General features: G+C 41.3%; 1 protein-coding gene across 2 annotated transcripts in view; it reads right to left on the bottom strand.

Annotated features, from left to right (window-relative positions):
• The window catches only part of fkbp1b.S (FKBP prolyl isomerase 1B S homeolog), a 48532-nt gene extending 26449 nt beyond the window's left edge, over positions 1-22083 (bottom strand). The window contains exons 1-2 of one of the 2 annotated variants that reach the window (XR_005961660.1): positions 21939-22082; positions 14222-14269 (exon numbers count right to left, since the gene is read on the bottom strand). Coding sequence is in view for 1 of the 2 variants with exons in the window: in XM_018265971.2 (XP_018121460.1) it covers positions 14222-14269; positions 21939-21975 (85 nt within the window). In the remaining variant the exon portion in view is untranslated. Of the gene's footprint in view, positions 1-14221; positions 14270-21938 lie in introns of both variants that reach the window. The other variant, XM_018265971.2, reaches the window with a different exon arrangement.
• Positions 22084-22751: the final 668 nt, after the last annotated feature.

The raw sequence follows: 22751 nt of genomic DNA, 5'->3' as shown, positions 1-22751 counted from the left end.
ATCCCTTATAATACACGAGTGATACTCAGAGTTCCCTGTATAACTCAACCTGCAGCCTTGTGCCTTTATATGGTCACAGAACAACCCCTTAGTTACTTCTAATATCCTTATCATTTACAGTAGGGGGTACATTATCCCTTATAATACATGAGTGATACTCAGAGTTCCCTGTATATCTCAGCCTGCAGCCTTGTGCCTTTATATGGTCACAGAACAACCCCCTCAGTGACTTCTAATATCCTTATCATTTACAGTAGGGGGTACATTATCCCTTATACTACATAAGTGATACTCGGATATATATATAACTAAGTCTGGAGCATTATGCCTTTATATGGACACAGATCTATTATTCCAATGCTTTGGGCCTGGAGTTTTAATGGGACATAATGAAAAATGTGCTGTATAGGAGGGAGATGACCTTCCCATGAACTGGAAGTTTCTGGATAAGTGATCCTATACCTATGATAATATATTACACTGGCATATTTGTTTAATTTGGTGCACTTTTATGGCTGGAAAATTACCCCGCATATGATTCACAAGAGACAACTCCCTGTTTCAGCTCAAGTTTCTGAGAATGATGGAACTGGGGACAAACCAATCTGGAAGTAGACATCTCTAATCTGGCCTTTGTTTTTTTGCAGGATCTGAATTATGAAGATAAAAAAAAACTACATTTCATGTATTAACATTTTAACGTTTTGGTGATAATAAAAATGTTCTAATGATCCCAGAGCAACGAGGGATGGGGGGTCCCTTTTCCTGCTGAAATATTCTGTATCTTCATTCCAGATTGTTTTGGCTGGGTACATAGAGCAGCTCCGGGAATACCAGGCTACTAACATTTCACTGCTGGCTTCTACAATTTTCTGATGATCTATATTTAACCCAACCCCTTACATAACTTCTAAAGACTTTGTCAGCGAAGTACATTATATGATATGCCGTGCTGGGGTGCAACACACTATACTAAGGAAATATGTATCCACAGGTCTTACTGGAAATAAAAAAATCTTTTATCAATTTTAAAAAGGACTAACGTTTTGGACTAACCTAAGGCTTTTCTCAAAGTTTTAGGGTAGGCCGAAAACGTTAGTCCTTTTTAAACTAATAAAATATATATATTTTTCATAATTGTAAGACATAGATATATATATATATATATATATATGTGAATTGTATATATATATATATATATATATATATATATATATATATATATATATATATATATATATATATATATATATATATATATATATGTATATATATATATATATGACAGAATGAGAAATCAAGTGAGTTTAAGCTGTAAAGGGTAACTTGAACCACATGTGTACCTTGCCTAGTGTTTCCCACACAAAATGCTAATGAGTGTTTGAATGAAAGCCATATTCTCACTATAATAGTTTTGTTAGTATTTCCTTGAAGATTTAGACATGGTCAGTAAGATGAATGCCTGTGCTTTTTTTGTGCTTTGCAAATATGGAAAAATGTGCATTGTGCTTAACAGAGTTCAATATCAATATAATTTCAGATAATACTAAACTAAACACCTAAGGGATGGAAATGCTTGGGTTGAATTCAAATTTCTAAATATCCTTATCACCTAATGATATATATATAGTATCACTCATGTATTATAAGGGATAATGTACCCCCTACTGTAAATGATAAGGATACTAGAAGTCACTGAGGGGTTGTTCTGTGACCATATAAAGGCACAAGGCTGCAGGCTGAGTTATACAGGGAACTCTGAGTATCACTCATGTATTATAAGGGATAATGTACCCCCTACTGTAAATGATAAGGATATTAGAAGCTACTGAGGGGTTCTGTGACCACAAGTTCACAGTAGAGAACTTTCATACTAATCACACTAATGTCTAACCATTAGGTTCCCAAAACACTTACAAACCAGCTGGTGGCAATGGCAGTACAGTTGCACAGAAGGGGTAGAATTGAGTAGGGAATCAAGGATCTTTTTTATTTTTTGAGAATCTTGCTGGGTTCCAATTATGTAGAGAAAACTGGCTTCCCTGCGATGACGCGAGCACCTAATGGTAATGCTGCTTCAGTGAAAGCAGAAAGTGCCTGGCGAGGAGTGTGTGGGTTAAGACATTTGCATGAAGCCAAGTAAAGGGAACAATAGCACAGCCAGCTCCTTCCAACAAGGCATGTCACAAAGACCCACATAATTATTAGTCAGTAAAAAGGAGTAGGTGGATTTTCTGTCTGATGGATGGGAAGGAGAGCAGGGATTAATTGAGAGAATTTGCAAGATTGGAACACACAGAGGCAGCTTACAGAGTTGGGTATAAGCAAGAATTTTCTATGGCTACACATTAAATCAGAGTGTTTTGGACTTTGCCTGTGCGGTAACATAGGGGTACCCTATATCAGACTGCACCCCATGCCAACCTATGCCACTGGACCACTAGGGTCCTTCCCCCAACAGGCTTTGTGGCAGCAATCACCAATCAAGACTGTTGGTTGACTCCATCTGGCCATACTGCTAGTTGGAATAGAGGAAGGCAAGTGGCCACACACCCTTATTTTCTATATATGCACCCAAGACATATGCCTAGGGCAGCAGCTTTAAAGGAGAACTAAAGTCTAACTAAAGAAGTAGGTAGAAATGTTGTACATCATGTTTTGGGCTTCTGTGCCAGCCCAAGGCAACCACAGCCCTAAAGATCTGTGTCTCCAAAGATGCCCCAGTAGCTCCACATCTTCTGCTGATTCACTGCACATGCTCTGTGCTGCTGTCACTTACTGAGCTTAGGGACCCACTCACAATATACAGTACACATAGAATAGAAATGTCACAATATAAGGCTGATTAGTAATTAATATAGATAATTACTACATGGCAGCACAGAAACCAGTGCAATTAGCATCAGAATTTAATAATCAGCAAACCTGTAGCATCAGCTTATATTACAGCCAGGGAAGCTCATTTTCTGCTGGATAATTAGTGACGAGCCCTAAGCTTAGCTTCTCAACAGCCAATCAGAGCCCACTGAGCATGTGAGTGTCACAGACACTTTCCAAGATGGTGACCCCCTGTGACAAGTTTGAAGTCCTGGATCATTGCTGCTATTGACAAGCTCAAACTTTAGCCTCGTGCAATAAGTTCAGTATATAAAATATGGCATTTTAAGCCATATTAATTTTTAGGGTTTAGTTCTCCTTTAAGGGGGTGGGCCTCAAGTCTATATAGTGGGGAAAACGCAAAAATAAACCCCCCTTCCATAACTGTACTGCCCTTTGTGTTGATGGTGAGATGGAGGTTAGAGGCCTGGCGTGTAGGGCAGCACCAGACTCAAACATGGTACTGCCAACATGGCATGTTATCATGGGGACTGAGGATGTCGGTGGTTGGGGGGCGGAAGGAAGGCTTCTGTTGAGGTTGTCAAAATGGTCTTCATTCGCCTTCAATCCTTTCATTATACAAAGGGAAAGTGAAGTTATACCAACTATTTAAACAACCTCATTGCCTTTAGATACATACAGTATTTGATAAAGATTAGGCAGCTATATATTCTTTAGCTATGCGGTATCTTGGCACGTCATTAAACTTATTAAAACATACATTATTCTCCCCCAGCTCCTAAACACAATCACATCTGACCAGTTCTTTTTTTATTTCCTCCAATGGCAAACCTCTCCGAAACAGCATTATCTGTAGAAACCCAGCAAAATTAAACACCATAATGGAGTTATATCTTCTCAGCAGGAAATAAAGTTCTCCAACAATACACTTTAATTCCACCGGGGCTTGACGTCATGTTTCAGATCCAGTCAGTGATATATACAGTCATATGAAAAAGTTTGGGAACCCCTCTCAGCCTCCATAATAATTTACTCCACTTGCAACAAAAAAGATAACAGTGGTAAGTCTTTCATTTCCCAGGAACATCTGAGTACTGGGGGTTTTCTAAACAAAGATTTTTATTGAAGCAGTATTCAGTTGTATGAAATTAAATCAAATGTGAAAAACCTTTGCTAATTTGAATGCATGTAACTGCTCAATACTGATTACTGGCAACACCAGATTGGATTAGCTTGTTAAGTCTTGAACTTCATAGGCAGGTGTGTCCAATCATGAGAAAAAGTATTTAAGGTGACCTATTGCAAGTTGTGCTTCTGTTTGACTCTCCTCTGAAGAGTGACAGTATGGGATCCTCAAAGCAACTCTCAAAAGATCTGAAAACAAAGATTTTTCAGTATCATGGTTTAGGGGAAGGCTACAAAAAGCTATCTCAGAGGTTTAAACTGTCAGCTTCAACTGTAAGGAATGGAATCAGGAAATGGAAGGCCACAGGCACAGTTGCTGTAAAACCCAGGTCTGGCAGGCCAAGAAAAATACAGGAGCGGCAGGCATATACAGAGGATTGTGAGAATGGTTACAGACAACCCAAAGGTCACCTCCAAAGACCTGCAAGAACATCTTGCTGCAGATGGTGTATCTGTACATCGTTCTACAATTCAGCACAATTTGCACAAAGAACATCTGTATGGCAGGGGGATGGGAAAGAAGCTCTTTCTGCACTCACGACACAGAGTCACTTGTTGTAAGTAAAAGCTCATTTAGACAAGTCACAGTCATTTTGGAACAAAGTGCTTTGGACTGATGAGATACAAATGTAATTATTTGGTTATAACAAAAAGTACTTTGCATGTCAGCAGAACACCGCATTCCAAGAAAAACACCTGCTACCTACTGTCACATTTGGTGGAGGTTCCATCATGCTGTGGGGCTGGGTGACTTGTTCAGGGACCGGGCCCTTTTTAAAGTCGAGGGTCAGATGAATTCAACCCAATATCAACATATTCTTCAGGATAATGTTCAAGCATCAGTCACAAAGTTGAAGTTCCGCTGCAGGGGTTGGATATTCCAACAAGACAATGACCCTAAACACACTTGGAAATCTACTTTAACTGAACTGGAGAGATTTTGTATAGACGAATGGTCAAAAATAGCCACATCCAGAATCCAGACACTCATCAAAGGCTATAGGAGGCGTCTAGAGACTGTTACATTTGCAAAAGGAGAACCAACTAAGTATTGATGTAATATCTCTGTCTTTATATCTCTGTAATATCTTTATGCACCTGTCTAATTTTGTTATGATGCATATTGCATATTTTCTGTTAATCCAATAAACTTTATGTCACTGCTGAAATACTACTGTTTCCATAAGGCAAGTTATATATTAAAAGGAAGTTGCTACTTTGAAAGCTCAGCCAATGATAAACAAAATAATAAACAAGAATTAAGAGGGGTTCCCAAACTTTTTCATATGACTGTAATTGGCTTTTTTCAAATCCAATGCATTACTGTCCATTAACCAGCCTGAAAGTTGCCAACGTACAGTATGGATTGGACTAGTACAGTAGTATTCACAGTAATACAATCCGGCACTAATCTGTCTGGAGCTGGCAGGTCCTATTAATGTGTCTGCTGTTTTCCAAGCCCACCACATACTGTCCATTAAGCAATATTAATTGCACACTGCCACCACTTGCGCCTATAATTAGACATGGAAAAAAGCAACTGCATGGGAAATGTTAGAAGCTGCTCTATCTGCAACAGGGACACGAGGCTGTCTGGGAATATAAATACATTCTGGAAATGTCTAAAGGAAAAAAACATAATTTAAATCATCAATTCAATAAAACCCAACACATGGACACTCCTCAAAAGTGCAGAGCTCCAGAAACATGGAAATCAAACTAGGAATAAACTCTGAAAACAGGGGGGCTTTAAAAGATTAGTAAAAAAAAATAAATAATAAAAATGTAGAGATGCGCCAGTTTGCTTCAGAATTTTGATAAATTGTGTACATTTTTGCTTATCAGTAGGGATGGGTGAATTTGACCCGTTTCATTTCGCCACAAATGGGTCACCATCTTGGAAAGTGTCAGTGCGCTCTGATTGGCTGTTGAGAAGCTAAGCTTAGGGCTCGTCACTAATTATCCAGCGGAAAATGAGCTTCCCCTGTAATATAAGCTGATGCTACAGGTTTGCTGATTATTAAATTCTGATGCTAATTGCACTGGTTTCTGTGCTGCCATGTAGTAATTATATGTATTAATTACTAATCAGCCTTATATTGTGACATTTCTATTCTATGTGTACTGTATATTGTGAGTGGGTCCCTAAGCTCAGTAAGTGACAGCAGCACAGAGCATGTGCAGTGAATCAGCAGAAAAGAAGATGGGGAGCTACTGGGGCATCTTTGGAGACACAGATCTTTACTGCTAAAGGGCTGTGGTTGCCTTGGGCTGGTACAGAAGCTTTAGTTCAGCTTTAAGTTACCTTTTAGTATGTTATAAAATGACAACTTTTCAAATGGCCTTGATTTATTTGCCCTCTACTTCTGACTCTTTCCAGCTTTCAAAGGCCCCATCTGAAAACAAATGCTCTGTAAGGCTACACATTTATTGTTATTGCTACTTTTTATTACTCAGCTTTCTATTCCGGGCCTCCCCTGTTCAAATTCCAGTCTCTTATCCAAATCCAATGCACGGACGTTGGGGTAATTTGCTGCAATTGTAATTTGTAACCAATTCGAATATGGAATCCTGAGCAAATACCAAAAACGATTACAAACCTTAATTCGCGAATTCAAATTTCAAAAAATAAATTGCAGCTGTCCTGAGCTGCAAAGTCACGTGACTTTCAGGGTTTGTGTTTAGTTTGGCTAAACAGATCCTGTAGAAAAGATTACAGGATGCAGAATTGGCAATGGAGGGCTGGATACACATGCCCCAGACCTACAGCTCAAGGTAGAGGTATCAGAGCAAGGGAAAAACAGCAGTAATGGCAAAGGCAAAGTAAAGACATCTACTTTATTTAGGCATATAACAGATGTACATTAAGCCTTTCGCATTTTGGGCACTTAAAGGGGTTGTTCACCTTTATATTAACATTTAGTATGACGTAGAGGGTGATATTCTGAGACAATTTTCAATTGGTTTTCATTTTCTATTATTTGTGGTTTTTGAGTTATTTAGCTTTTTATTCAGCAGTTCTCCAGTTTGTAATATCAGCAAACTGGTTGCTAGGGTCCAAATTACCCTAGCAACCATGCATTGATTTGAATGAGAATATGAATAGAAAGATGGGTAATAAAAATGAACAATTATAATAAATTTGTAGCCTTACAGAGAATTTGTTTTTAGATAGAGGACGACGATGGAAAGAGTATGAAGAAGAAGGCAAATAATTAAAAAAAAGTAAATAAATAACGAAAAGCATTTGAAAAATTTGTTTAGGATTGGCAATGCTATAACATACTTAAAGGGATCCTGTCATCCGAAAACATGTTTTTTTCAAAACACATCAGTTAATAGTGCTGCTCCAGCAGAATTCTGCACTGAAATCCATTTCTCAAAAGAGCAAATAGATTTTTTTATATTCAATTTTAAAATCTGACATGGGGCTAGACATTTTGTCGATTTCCCAGCTGCCCCTGGTCATGTGACTTGTGCCTGCACTTTAAGAGAGAAATGCTTTATGGCAGGCTGCTGTTTTTCCTTCTTAATGTAACTGAATGTGTCTCAGTGGGACATGGGTTTTTACTATTGAGTGTTGTTCTTAGATCTACCAGGCAGCTGTTATCTTGTGTTAGGGAGCTGCTATCTGGTTACCTTCCCATTGTTCTGTTGTTTGGCTGCTGGGGGGGGGGAGGGAGGGGGGTGATATCACTCCAACTTGCAGTACAGCAGTAAAGAGTGATTGAAGTTTATCAGAGCACAAGTCACATGACGGGGGGCAGCTGGGAAATTGACAAAATGTCTAGCCCCATGTCAGATTTCAAAATTGAATATAAAAAAATCTGTTTGCTCTTTTGAAAAATGGACTTCAGTGCAGAATTCTGCTGGAGCAGCACTATTAACTGATTCATTTTGGAAAAAATTTTTTTCCCATGACAGTATCCCTTTAAAATTAACTTAAAGGTGAACCACCCCTTTAATCATAGGCCGAAGTACACGAAACGTGTAAGGCTTTTTATACATTGGTAATTTGCCTAAATAAAGTCAATTCCTTTACATTGCCAGTCCATGGGATCTGTGAGCGCCTGCTGCTTTTGTCGACGGTAGAAACAGGGGCAAGATTTACCAGCACTAGACCAGGTGCGGTTGCTATGGGTTACTGCACAGGGGGAAAAAAACGATTCTGAATTGTTTTGGTAAGAGCGTAACTGGAAATACAAGACTTTTGTTTTTGTGCATAAATAGATTTCGGCACAACAAGAGAAATGGCAATAATAATAAATGGCAAGGCATTTCCTTCAAGACAATGGTATAAACAAGGCTGAAATATTCCGGAACACACAGTCTATTAGCTACAAGGCTCGTCCTGCATCATTCGGGGCTGATAGACACGTCTCCCATGCACTTTTATAGGTTATTATGCTAATGAACTCTTTGTTCCCTGGCGCACATGATGTTTCGGTCCCCCCACATGCACAATCCTAGCAGATGAATGTGTCATACTGCCCACGCACAACAATTACTAAACCTTAGTTAATGCCAACGGTACCCTCCTCCTCTCCAAATGTCACTATTAGCATGAAATAACGCATGACAGAAAATATTAGCAGTCCTGCAAACAGTTCAGAGGAGAACCTGTCTCTAAAATAATCTCACGATCTAGTCCAATAATTGTTTCTTGGCCAAAGCTAATGGTGGATTAATGAGATGTGGGGCTTCTAGGCTACATTCAAACAGGACCCCCTTCAGCACCCCAGTGACATCAGCAGGTGCACCCTATCACATTAGAATTTGGAAGGCGCACACCCTGAGGTGCTAATCCAAGGGGGGCTGCCCAATCACAGCCTCCTGATAAGTATCATGTCAATAAATAAATATATGGATTGCACACTCAGACTTGTATAAAAAGTCCAAATTTATTTTATCATATCAGTAAAAACGTACAACATCGCAAAAAAAAAACCCCAACGCGTTTCGACCACAATAAGTAACAATAAGGATTCGTATATGTGTGATAATAGAGGATATTTATGTGGGACACAATCTTTTTTTGAATATTCGATGAGTTAAATTGAATATATATTGAATATATAAAGAATGCGCATGCGCATTAGAGATTGGAACGCATGTGCGTTCCACACAAGGATTTTTTGCGCACACTTCCTGTCATCGCCTGTAACTAGGCGGAAATGACGTCACACGCAGAGCATTGATTGTTTGTGAGCTTTCTCAACATGCCTTAAGGTATTTAAACTGCACAGCACATACAATCTTTCTGCCTTTTTGATTCATTTTGTACTGAGAAGTTTTTTGCCCCTGATGAAGACCACTGCGGTGGTTGAAACGCGTCGGGTTTTTTGCGATGTTGTACGTTTTTACTGATATGATATAATAAATTTTGACTTTTTATACAAGTCTGAGTGTGCAATCCATATATTTATTTATCAGCAGGTGCAGCCGACCTGACCCAGTGGCACAAACAAAAATAAATATTTAAAAAAAAACCGAAACAGGCATAATAACTTAAAGGGGACCTGTCACCCTAAGAAATAATTTCAAATTATTTTCTATCATGTTAGTTGAGCAAAATAAACTTTACTTACACTATATTTATTATTTAAATTTTGTTTCCTTCAGTCTTGGAATTATACAATCTCAGCAAGCAGGCAGCAGCCATTTTGTGGACACGGTTATTAAGGGAAATTGTGTATCACCCCAAAATGTCCACGTGCAGTGCCCTACACAATTATAGAGCCTGAGGAGGGAAGGGAGGATGTAATTGACTGCCCCTCCTCTATGCCACGGGCATAGAGGCGGGGCAGATAATATTTGATTGACAGTTTAGATATTTAAACACCTTTATAACAGGTATGGATGTTTTAATGAAAACATTTCTTGGGGTTTCATATTTAATTTGCAAAGGACTTTCATTATGCAGCTTGTTATGTGTAGGTGACAGGTCCACTTTAAAAAAGCTAGATGGGCCCTGATCACAATCGGTGATAACCCATGGTTGTCTTAGATTTTGCAATGCCACCAACATATACAAATTCGGACAACACACTGTTGTGTTATCCTATTGGACAGCAGCTACTTCTTGTGGAAACAACTGCTGCGGGTCAGCGGCTTGAACGATACTTGCCTAAGCATACCATAGAATATACGGTAAGACATAGTAACCCATTTTAAATTGTTTAGAATTTGCACCAAAAATATACAATGGGATTATTTTACCATTATCTTGGGTGCTTTAAAGGAAAGGTTAAAACCAAGTAAGCCTTATCAGAAAGGTCTATATAAATATACCAGTAACCCCTCAAAGTAATGCTGCTCTGAGTCTTCTGTCAAAAGAAACAGCACATTTCTTTCCTTCTATTGTGTAATCACGGGCTTCTGTATCAGACTTCCTATTTCAGCATAAACCTCCAGGACTAGAGCTTGAGCATGCTCAGTTTGCTCCTCTTCCCCTACTCTGCTGTAATCTGAGCCCAGAGCAAGAGAGACTCAGGCAGGAAGTGATGTCACACCAAGCTTATATGGCAGCTGCTATACTAAACAAACAGAAAGAGCTTCTAGAGCTTTTTACTCATGTATAGCAAACCATTCTACAGAATAAATACAGCATTCTAGCGTGCACTATTGCAGCTAATCTATTGGCAATAAAATGCCTCTGTAGCTTTCCTTCTCCTTTAAATTACAAACAATATGAGGACTTTTAAAACTGTTAAGGGAAGGCAAAAGCTCAGATTGTTCATAAATCCAGCCCATAGTTGTGGTTACAAATATCAGTTTCCATTGACTTAATATCGGCTCCTCTTACCCTGAACTGCCAATGGATCCTGTTACCATGGAGTGGGCACTTTCTTCTCACATATGCAAAATTGTGTATCACCACAAAATCTTTTGTATGCCCCAGATTAGGGGACGTAATGGCCATGTGCAGTGCCAAACACAATTATAGAGTGTGAGGAGGGAAGGGGAGCTGTGGGGAGAGCAGTGACATCTAGGAGGTGCTGAATGGAAAGCGAAAGTAATTGACTGCCCAAGGCATAGAGGCATTAAATTAGGATTTAATGTTTAATTAGCAAAGGACTTTCATTATACAGCTTTTTATGTCTGGGTGACAGGTCAACTCTAAGGGGCAGATTCACTAAAGGGTGAATTGGCTAACGCTAGCGACTTTTCACCAGCGTGGCCACCCGAACCTCGCCAATTCACTAACAGGCGCCAATTCGCTAGCGAACAGGACCGTCGCTAGTGTTCATTCACACTTTATCGACTTTTCGTTCTGACTTCGCCACCTCAGACCAGGTGAAGTGCTAAAAAGAAGCTAGATCCTCAATCCTCTGTCACTTACATCATATCCTTTGTGCTGAAAATGCATTAAAGTTCAAAAAACGCTGGCGACTTTTCCTTTTTTGAAGCGGAATTGCCTGCAAAAGCCCTACCTTTAAATTTTCTTGGCTGACAAACTTTTTTTGGGTAACCGGTTTTCTCCAGACATTTCATAACATATGGAATATTCATTTTACAGTGGGCTCATGTGTAGGGCATTATATTAATTCTCTTGTCTTTATTAAGGTTCCCTGGACATGTATAAGAAAAAGTGGTAACTTCAAGCATTTGCACCAACATTTATAATAAAGACGTCCGTACAACTTTTAATTACCTGCCGTATGCAAATTGACCTAAGCGCAAGATCACTTACGAATTTGCGCTAGGTACAAATGAATGTTAGCACATCTTCGCTATGAAATGCTCGCACAGCCGAAGTAATGCTAGCGAAAAGTCCGCCAGCGTTCAACACCAGGGATATAACTTCGCATTTTAGTGAGTTATCGTATTCGTAGTGCATTTGCGCATGAAATTCGCCCGATAGTGAATCTGCCCCATGCCAGAGATAGGCTGCAAGTCACCACAATATGACATGGATCTGAAACCATGAATAAAAAAGTTGCAAATCACAAAATTCAAGAATAAATTGTGGTTTCAAAAGGGGTTTCCAAGAGCGATCCCTGAGTTCAGCAATGCTATCATTAAAGGACCATATGCATCTCTGGATAAAAAATATCACGGTGGCAAGAAGGAATTATTTAGTACAATCCCTCCGTAAGGAGGTGAGTTCATTATGATCTAACTCGCTATCCCTGAAGTGAAGTGTATATCTCCAAACTATTCTCGGTAGTGGAAACCGCAATCCATTGGAGACATTAAAATTTATAGAGCGGGCAATGTTTTATTCATCCTTCTCCGACTCGCAGGCTAGTGATTCCAGAAGGGCCAAGGCCAAAGGCATAAGATACATACAGTATACTCCATCCATTACCAAGAAAGGAATACGGCACTTTCTAAAAGAATATTAAAGGATTTGGCGCTGGAGGCAAGGCTCCTTCTAAATCAATAGCAATGCTTTATGTCGGGCCCTGCAGTAGCTTAATCTATATTCTCTGCTTGAGTACGAGATGAAATGCTACCAATGTTTGGACAGTTAACATGAAAACACTATGGTTTGTTTTATAAGGTGCACATTTCCAAGAAGAAAACAAAGTATAGCTGGTGTTTAATAAATCAATTTTATCATTGTTCTCAGATGTTTAAAGTTTCAGTTGCAAGGTAACATTTTTTTTTCGAGCTCCAAACAACGTGCACACGCTGAACGGCTCAGGAACAAGTGGTGAGAGAAGATTTATTTTCCTTGGTCGAACCGCATAAAAGAAGATGGGGAGCTGCTGGGGGCATTTTGGAGTGACGGGTCACTGCGAAAGGGCTATAATGGCCTTGGGTTGTTATATTTCTCAACTAATTCTTCGTAAAGTTTTAGCTCTTTGAAGGAAAGGTGGACCACACTGTAGCAGACAGCACCATCAGGAATATTTGTTTAAAAAGCCATTTTCTTAGGCTTTGTGATCAAGACAGTTACAACATTTCCAGCCAAACAATGGCCCTTTATCAAGCTTGATAAAGGGTCATTGTTTGGCTTGAAACGTTGTAACTGTCCTGACCACAAAGTCTAAAGATGGCCATAGACACACAGATCCTATCGTACGAATCGAGGATTCGTACGATTTTCGGATCGTGTGTGGCGTGTGCCGACATCTTTCGTCCGGCGGAGATCGGTCAGGTTTGATTTTGACCCGACCGATCCCGCCGGAACCCACGGCACATCGTAATCGGATCGTTCGGCCATACGGCCGAACAATCAGATAACACCCGATATAGCCATGTTTGTTAATGGCATATCGGGGAAAGATCCGCTCGTTTGGCAACTTTGCATCTATGGCCACCTTAAGAAAAGTAAAATAAAGGCTTTTTAAACAAATATTCCTGATGGTGCTGTCTGCTACAGTGTGTGTTGACATTTAAAGTCGGTTGGAATGGACACCGAATGACGTGCACCTGATTACTAAATGGGAAATTGGAGTTCCTGGTGAGTGCTGGCTTAATTGTATTTTTCAGAAAGGTGGACCAGTTAAGAGGATGGGGAATATAGACAAAGCTTCTTTGCAGTTCCTGTTATCGAGATATATTTCATAGTAACCTGGCATGGCCATGTTCTGTTTACAAGATGGTTTGGAAGACACTCTAAAATTTGTCAGTGGCCCGGCATTACTATAAAGTCATGATGCACCGAATCCAAGATTTGCTTTTGGATTTGGCTCAACCCCAGAACTTTTTGTAGGATTTGGCAAAATCTAAATTGGTCTGCCAAACCAAATCAGAACCATTAAATTCACAGCTCACAGGTAAGTTTTAGACCCAGATGATGGGATCAGGTTCTGTATTCTGCTGAATCTTTTGTTTGGCATTTGTCAGAATCCAATAGTTCTTGATTACCTACACAACCAATGTTTCTTCTTTTCACAAATCAACACAATCCAAACAGTTATTCAAGTACATGCACTATGCATCTTCTGTTTGACTTCAGCCCAATATAAATGATGGTGTCCCTTTATCATTTTTTGCTCTTTTTAAATTGTCCAACTAGATTCATACACACTTGCCATAATAGTCAACTGGCTTATTCACACAGAAATATCAGCTAAGCACTCAGAGCCTGCTTAGTCAACTTATTTAACGGTTATTACTTCAGGCGATGCACCAAAGCAAACATATCCAATTCCAATATCACTTTCATAATTATAAATGGCAATTGTAACACCAGATTACTTTTGGTTATTCAGTACTTGCATCACGTGGGCAAGACTGGTCTTACCTGTGTAATGGACTACACATGTCTGGCCCTTCTTTGGAAATGTCCTACCTGTAGAATGAAAAGAAATATAAATTACTTAATTGTACCTTTTATTTTTCAATTGATTTGAAAGCTGTGGATTAAACTTTTTAGAGTAGTGCAAATTGTACCCTTTCAAATAATACAGATGATACCATGCATACTCTGAGTTTAGTGCTGTGATCCCATATTTTTCCAGAGAGGTTCCTCTTGTAGTATTCATACATTATATGGCTAAAAGAATGTGGACAACTGTCAACTTCTCATTTCAAAATCATGTGTATGAATAAGAACTTAAGGTGGCCATACACGGGCCGATAAAAGCTGCAGACAGACCGTGTCGGCAGCTTATTGGCCTGTGTATGGGGCCCCCCGACGGGCTTCACCGATCGAGATCTGGCCGAAAGTCGGCCAGATCTCAATCGGATGGGACAAAAAATCCCGTCGGATCGCGGCCGCATCTATTCGTTGATGCGGTCCCGCGACCGCCCATTGGTATTCGTTAGGATTCGATCGTTGGGCCCTAGGGCCCGCGATCGGATCAGCCCGATATTGCCCACCTCAAGGTGGGCATATCGGGGAGAGATCCGCTCGTTTGACAACATCGCCAAACGAGCGGATCTCTCAGTGTATGGGCACCTTTAGTCCTGTTTTTTCTGCTAAACTGGTCTTTACCCTCTATTCTCCTAGGAAAGTTCCCACTAGATTTTGGAGCACAGCTGGTGGGATTTACTTCCATTCATATGTAAAAGGACACTGATGTTGGAGAAAAGACTTGGCTCCCAGTCAGCATTCTAATTTACTGCACGGGTGGTCAGTTTGATGGGTCTGGGCAGTCAACTTCTTAAGGTTGAGATCCGCTCATTTGGTGATTTCGCCAAACGAGCGGATCTCTCCCCAAAATGCCCAAATCGAAGTGGGTGATATTGGGCTGATCCCATCATGGGTCCTAGGGCCCAACGATCGGATCATAATGCCGGCAATACAGGCGGTCGGATCGACAAACAGATGTACCTGTGATCCGATGGGAATTTTAACTCTGCCTGATTGACATATCGATCGAGGAAGCCCATTGGAGGGCCCCAAACATGGGCCAATAAGATGCCGACTCGGTCTGTTGACAGCTTTTATTGGCCAATGTATGGCCAACTTTACACTACCAGATCAGCAAACTGGTTATGTATGGACCTTACTCTGTGCAGGGGGGATATTATTATGAATTGTGTAAGATTTTGCCACACATTTGCATGGACTAGTCACAAATGTAATTTTATGATCTAATGGCGCTAGTTTCTGCAATGGTGGGTTTGTATTAAATAGTGAATTACAATAATTAGAAGGTCACAGTGTACACACACACACATTTTGATACAAGATTTTGTTGAAAAGGCACAATGATTGGGGTAACATATAACTGCACAAAGGGTTCAATGATTTATTGTACAAGAAGAAGTGCATAAAGGTATTCTAGGTAACCCACACAAAAGTGCTACTATATCTATCTACAATCATGGAGACCATTTCCTTGGCAGATGGACTTCACAGCAGTTCCATGTTTTCTCACTAGAAGGTTTAAACTACCATCAAGCTGACACATATCTACCATTATTCACTAATGGATGGGAATTAAAGTATTACAAGGCTTTACTGATATTATTTTGGTCTGTAAACTCAGGCCTGGAATTGTGGGAAGGCCACAAAGGCCCAGGCCTAGGACGCCAGGATTTTAGGGACAGCAATGCCACCCAGCTGCATCTAAATAGGTTCCAAAGCACTGGGGACATGCAGGAGATTTGTTTTTTAATTCTCCTGTCTGCCAATCCCCAACACTCCGTACCCTAGGAGGGAAGTTTGTGCATGCACATGAGTGAAGGGGGCAGTCATAAGAAGCCAGTGACAGGGGCCTAGAGGCATCTGCTAGTTAAATCTGGGTGGGGACACACGCTAAGGTTCGGGGAGATTTAGTCGTCCAGCAAGAAATCGCCTCATCCTTGGGCGACTAACCTCCTCAAAAATGGGATGGCACTTTCATTTTCCGAGGTCGCCCGAAGTTTCCTCGTGAGGCAACTTCGGTCGACTTTGGAAAACAAAGCGATCCGAGTGCCATCCCACCGGCGATGTAGATTCTAGCCGGTGGGAAGGCTTTTTCGAGGAGATTAGTTGCCCAGGGAAGATGCGATATGTCCCCGGGGCGACCAAATCTCACGGAATCTTAGCGTGTGTCACTACTGTGAATTGCCTCTTTAATCAATTATCAACACCATAGCATTAATAATAAATTGTGCCTGTGTAACAGAGGGGACCATTGACATTACTGAGAGCACTGGCACATGCAATAGATCACTAGCTGAACTACAGATCACTGGCTGAAATAGCTCTTCTGGGTAACTGCTAAGATGTGGCTTCAGATGATTTTACAGTAGAACCCCCATTTTACGTTTTTCAGGGGACCAGGAAAAAATTATGTAAAATCCGGGAAAATGTAATATCAGGAAAATGTGTAAAAGTAACTTTTTCTTCAAGTACTGAAATAATATAAGCACAGGAGTCAGTTTTACTTTGAGATACAATATTTACTGTGTTAATAACAAGGGTTAAACATTGCAGTGTTAAAGTTACACTATGGGGGGGCCGCACAGGCCTCTCTGCCAGTCACATACACAAGCTAAAGCAATAAGTGATTGGTGCAGGACTGTATAAGGGGCATTGCAATTGACCATTTACAGACAAAACCATGGCAAAATATACATCTGGTTAGTATGTTAAACCTCTTAATTTCACAAATAATAACATTCATGGAGGAAAAAAAGCAGTATTTGGGAACATCAGGACAAAATTGTGATGTAAAATCAAGGAAAACGTTACTTAAAAAGAGGGAAACGCACCCATTGAAATGCATTGTAAATTGGTGGGATCACAAATAAAAAATGTAAAATGCGAGAAAACTTAACATCAGGGGCCTTAAAATCGAGGTTTCACTGTAATATAGAATGTGCTGAAGAATACCCTGTGACGTTATAGTAGGTGTGGGGACAAGTCCTGTGACATGACAAAAAAAATGTTCATTGTGATGTCAAACAGGGCCGCAATATATGACGTGTGTGTCTTTCATTTTAAGACTTTGGTTCACATTTGAGCTGATATGACGTTTATGGGCATAAACCAGGTTCCAACCTTTAGTAAGGTCCTCTCTTGAACATCCAACCCTCAATCCGAACCCACCTTAGCTCATGAAATGTAAAGATATAGTACAAGTCTATAAGTCATTTTAAGAATTTGGTTCACATTTGAGCTGATATGAGCTGCTGACTTGGCCTCTCCAGAATGGCAGCCTAATCACCTGTTTATGGGTCTAAAACAGGTTCCAACCTTTAGTAAGGGCCTCTCTTGAACATCCAACCCTCAGTCAGGACCCACCTTAGCTCATGAAATGTACAGATATAGTACTAGTCTATAAGTGATTCCATCACGGCTTCAACAATATCTAGAGAAGCATTTAGGTATGTCTTGAAGAGCAACTGGCCATTCTTCCCAATTCTTAGACTAACTGGCCTTCAATTTAGCTCCCCTGCCATCTGGGGGCTTAGGTTGAAGAAACCACTGACCTAAATGGCCATCCTGTGCAATTTGTCCAAGGATTAGCCACGTGTCTTACCAAGCAGAACCACATTGACCAGTTGATGCTATTTGTTCCTGACGGGTCTGCATACTGAGATTGGCATATTGGGACTTTAGTGTATTGCATATATTACAAATGAAGTAATCCCCAGTTCTGTTTTAGCTCTCCACCCCACCACCTTGGTCATGCAACATGTACACTCCTTTACATCTGGTCATATCACTTGGTCAACTTGCATGACATTTCTTGAGATTCCAGAATAACCCAAGAAACACATAGGAGTCCCAAGCATCATTATGGTTAGTAATCCAAACTTGTGTCCTCTAATTATGATCTAGTCTTGTGCCGGTTTGAAATGTTCCCATGTGTATCTCAACCCTAACCAACCCCTCCCTAATCTGGGTCTGACTTGAGGTTGAGAAAGGACTTGAAGGCTCCAAAAACACTATCCCAGTAAGAATGACTTGCATAATGGGAGGACAAATGGGCAATGGGCAATGGTTACGCTTAATAAGGAAAGGTTTTGTACAGAAAGATAAAATAAATTAATGCAAATATAAAGAGAGGGAATTTAGCATGTAACCAATTTAGCTTTGTAACATTACACTCTTTGGTCAAATAAAAAAGTAAAAATAAAAAATATCCGGACTTAAATGGTTAACTCCTTTGCTGCTGGGTCAGAGAGTGTTAAACATAGCAACATCTTATGGCTGACCTTTTCTCCTGGCCATTTGCAGTGACTGGTCCTGTTACACATCGGCTCGGTATGAATGTCACGCATAAAGAACATGACAAACTATAAACCCAGTCCTTTCCCACAGCAAACACCAAAACGAACAGCCCAAGCTGCGAAAAAGCTTCATTCCGTTCTGGGTGTACATGGCAAGATCCACTCTTTTGGCGAAGTTGCCAAGCGATCCTCGTTTAACTCGCCCACCCATTCCAAATTGGGCCAATCTGATCATTTGCACCCAAGGGCCAAACACTGGACTATAAAGCAGGACTTACGCAGACCTATCAGGATAGGACTATACGTGAACAGCTTGTTGCAGTCGGCACCCGCTCAACATACATAACAAGGCTGACAGAGGGATTGGAAATATATGAATATTCTATAATTCATTAGATTACGTTTATTACTATAATCATGTTTTATTTGGTGGGGCCCGGGTTAATACTGAAACTGATGAGCCCCATTATTTAGAAATTACATATTAAAGGATTTTCCAATCAATGGCACTTCAGCTATAGTCAGACTACAACTCCCAAAACCATCCCACAGCTGATTCTGGGAGGTTGCTCATGTCTGCTTTATAGAACTCTGCACCTGGAGTCTCTATTGCTGCCCTTGTGTATTGATGCAGCATTTAAGTCTTATCCCCGGAGTCGAGAATTTTATAAACAAACCCCATTATAGCAAATTATATGGATTTTATTCTGCAGAAATAAAGGTAAATCTCTATCTAAGAGAGAGTAGTGTACTAGAAACACTGACATTATGATTAGCAAATAAATAAGTAACTGCAGTCTCTTTTTCTATATATATATATATATATATATATATATATATATATATATATATATATATATATATATATATATATATATATATATATATATATATATATATATAAAAAGAGACTGCAGTTACTTATTTATTTGCTAATCATAATGTCAGTGTTTCTAGTACACTACTCTCTCTTAGATAGAGATTTACCTTTATTTCTGCAAGCTAAACAGAAAAGCCCAGCATTAAATGGGTTTGTGCCCATGCACTGAGCCTGGTGCCTGCAGAAAATACATGAGACGCAGATTTACTTAGACTTTTCCCACAAGGTGCCAGATTTATTGGGGAATCTCTGCCAGCCTTGCCTGGGTATAAAGATGGAAGCATGCAATGTGTACAGAGCTGCAGCAGGAGTTGCAGGAACCACAGACAAGGCATAGTAAATCTACAGGACAGAAAGGGAGGAACACATAGCAACACTGCACTGTGCATAAACTGCTACACAATGGGTAGGTGCAAAAGGCTACATTATGTTAGGGCAATACAATTCAACTGGGTTTCAGAGGGCTGCATTCTGAAAGTCCACAACAGATAAGTTTGGGTAGAGAGGCCTCCATTGTTGATGTAATATGAGGCAGGTGGGTGTGCAAGAGAGGTAGGTAGGGCAGAAAGTGTGTGCTGTGTATGGGCAGAAGAGGTAGGCTGAGAGCAGAAATACATCTCTGTCTATGTGCAGGGGAGAACGTTGGGAGGTGAGGTTTGAGGTCTGCCTGGTGCCTGAGAGGGACAGTAGAGCTGGGGTGCAGGGGAGCAAGGTTGGTTGGGTAGAGTTAAATGCAGTACATACATAGAGCAGGATAAATGAGTCAGGGGATGGGACAGGCAGGAGAAGTCTACGAAAAATCACAATATAAGATGAAATGGGGTCGTGCGAGAATGCAGCACTCGGATCCATAAAAGGATGGAATACTCTAAGAGGGAAGCGAAGGGAGGGTGCAGGAAGCTACTCAGTCAATTATAAGGCAGAGTTCTCTGCACAAGATGGGAATAGATTGTAGGAATTTGTGGGCACACACCACACAACACAGTGCATACATGAATGGAGGACTCACAAGGAATATAAGGGTATGGCAGTTCATATAACACATGGGAGGAGATATGAGGGGGGTACAAGCAGTGCATATAGTACATGGGAGGAGAGAGAAGGGGGTACAGCAGTGCATATAGTACATGGGAGGAGATATGAGGGGGGTCCAGCAGTACATATAGTACATAGGAGGGGGGTACAGCAGTGCATATAATACATGGGAGGAGATATGAGGGGGGTCCAGCAGTACATATAGTACATAGGAGGGGGGTACAGCAGTGCATATAGTACATAGGAGGAGATATGAGGGGGGTACAGCAGTGCATATAGTACATTCAATGAATTAGCTATGCCTACAAACATGTCAGGGGGTAGCAGGGAGTACAGAGGTAGGGGATATGGAATGGTATATATAAGGTATACAGTATATAACAGGAAAAAATTGGGGTGCATCAGTGAATAGAGTGAATGTCAACACTGGGGGTACAGTAATGTACAGTAACAGTATATGGGAGAGGATATTGCAAGTACATGAGCCAATGCGGTTAGGGCAGTGCATAGAGTGTATGAAGGAATGCTGGGGGTACAGAAGAGAATACAGCGTAACTGAGGGAAGAAGAGAAGTAGGGGAGCAGCAGTAAACAGTAAAAAGACTAGTGCTTACATTACATGCCATGACATATTTAGGCTACAGCAATACACATGGCGCTATATTTAGGGTACAGCAGTTGAGGATAGAGGGCATGGCAGGGATTACTGGGGGGGCACTAGATATTTAGGGTACAGGGAGGATACAGGGCAGGGATTACTGGGGGGGCACTAGATATTTAGGGTACAGGGAGGATACAGGGCAGGGATTACTGGGGGGGCACTAGATATTTAGGGTACAGGGAGGATACAGGGCAGGGATTACTGGGGGGGCACTAGATATTTAGGGTACAAGGGGGATACAGGGCAGGTATTACTGGGGGAAATTTGGGGTACAGGGGGGATACAGGGCAGGGATTACTGGGGGGATATTTAGGGTACAGGGGGATACAGGGCAGGGATTACTGGGGGGATATTTAGGGTACAGGGGGATACAGGGCAGGGATTACTGGGGGGATATTTGGGGTACAGGGGGGATACAGGGAAGGGATTACTGGGGATATTTGGGGTACAGGGGGATACAGAGGAGGGATTACTGGGGGGATATTTAGGGTACTGGGGGGATACAGGGCAGGGATTACTGGGGGATATTTGGGGTACAGGGGGATACAGGGCAGGGATTACTGGGGGATATTTAGGGTACAGGGGGATACAGGGCAGGGATTAGTGGTACATCAGGGGGATACGGGGAATGGGGAAGCATTTACAGTAGAGAGCAGCAGAGCAGGTGATAAGGGAATTAAAGCAGATCATACAGTTAATGACATGAGTTGGCAGATGATATCAATACGACATATAAATGAGTGAGTATTTGGGCTGCGGACAAGGGGTACCGTACCGTCTCCGGGTGAGATAGTTTCCAGATCCACTCCCATGTCTGTCTGTCTGTCTGTCTGTCTGTCTGTCTGTCTGTCTGAGGAATTCTTCGCTTCCTGCTTCTCTGCTCGCCGCTTCCCAGGCACTGACACAAGGACTGGGGTCCGACTGACAACTCATGGCCAGTAGCCAATAGTAACTCAGCTGGTCCGCAGCTCAGCCAATTGGATTCCCAGGACCGTCAGCATGAACGGGTGGGGGAGGGGCCATTGTCTGGGGAGGAAAGGGAAGGCGCTGTAACTGGAAGGAAAAGGTTGGCGGTGAATAGAGAGACGTGGGGCAGGTATGAGACTGTCTGTGAGGAGGGGAGTCAGAGTATAGAGAGACATGGGGCAGGTATGAGACTGTCTGTGAGGAGGGGAGACAGATCATAGAGAGAGATGAGGCAGGTATGAGACTGTCTGTGAGGAGGGGAGTCAGAATATAGAGAGATGGGGCAGGTATGAGACTGTCTGTGAGGAGGGGAGTCAGAATATAGAGAGATGGGGCAGGTATGAGACTGTCTGTGAGGAGGGGAGACAGAATATAGAGAGATGGGGCAGGTATGAGACTGTCTGTGAGGAGGGGAGACAGAATATAGAGAGATGGGGCAGGTATGAGACTGTCTGTGAGGAGGGGAGTCAGAATATAGAGAGATGGGGCAGGTATGAGACTGTCTGTGAGGAGGGGAGACAGAATATAGAGAGATGGGGCAGGTATGAGACTGTCTGTGAGGAGGGGAGTCAGAGTATAGAGAGACATGGGGCAGGTATGAGACTGTCTGTGAGGAGGGGAG

The sequence above is a fragment of the Xenopus laevis genome, chromosome 5S (assembly GCF_017654675.1).
Source record: "Xenopus laevis strain J_2021 chromosome 5S, Xenopus_laevis_v10.1, whole genome shotgun sequence".
Lineage (NCBI taxonomy): Eukaryota > Metazoa > Chordata > Amphibia > Anura > Pipidae > Xenopus > Xenopus laevis.
The sequence above is the reverse complement of the archived record's forward strand: the minus strand, read 5'-3'. Positions and strand labels throughout refer to the sequence as shown.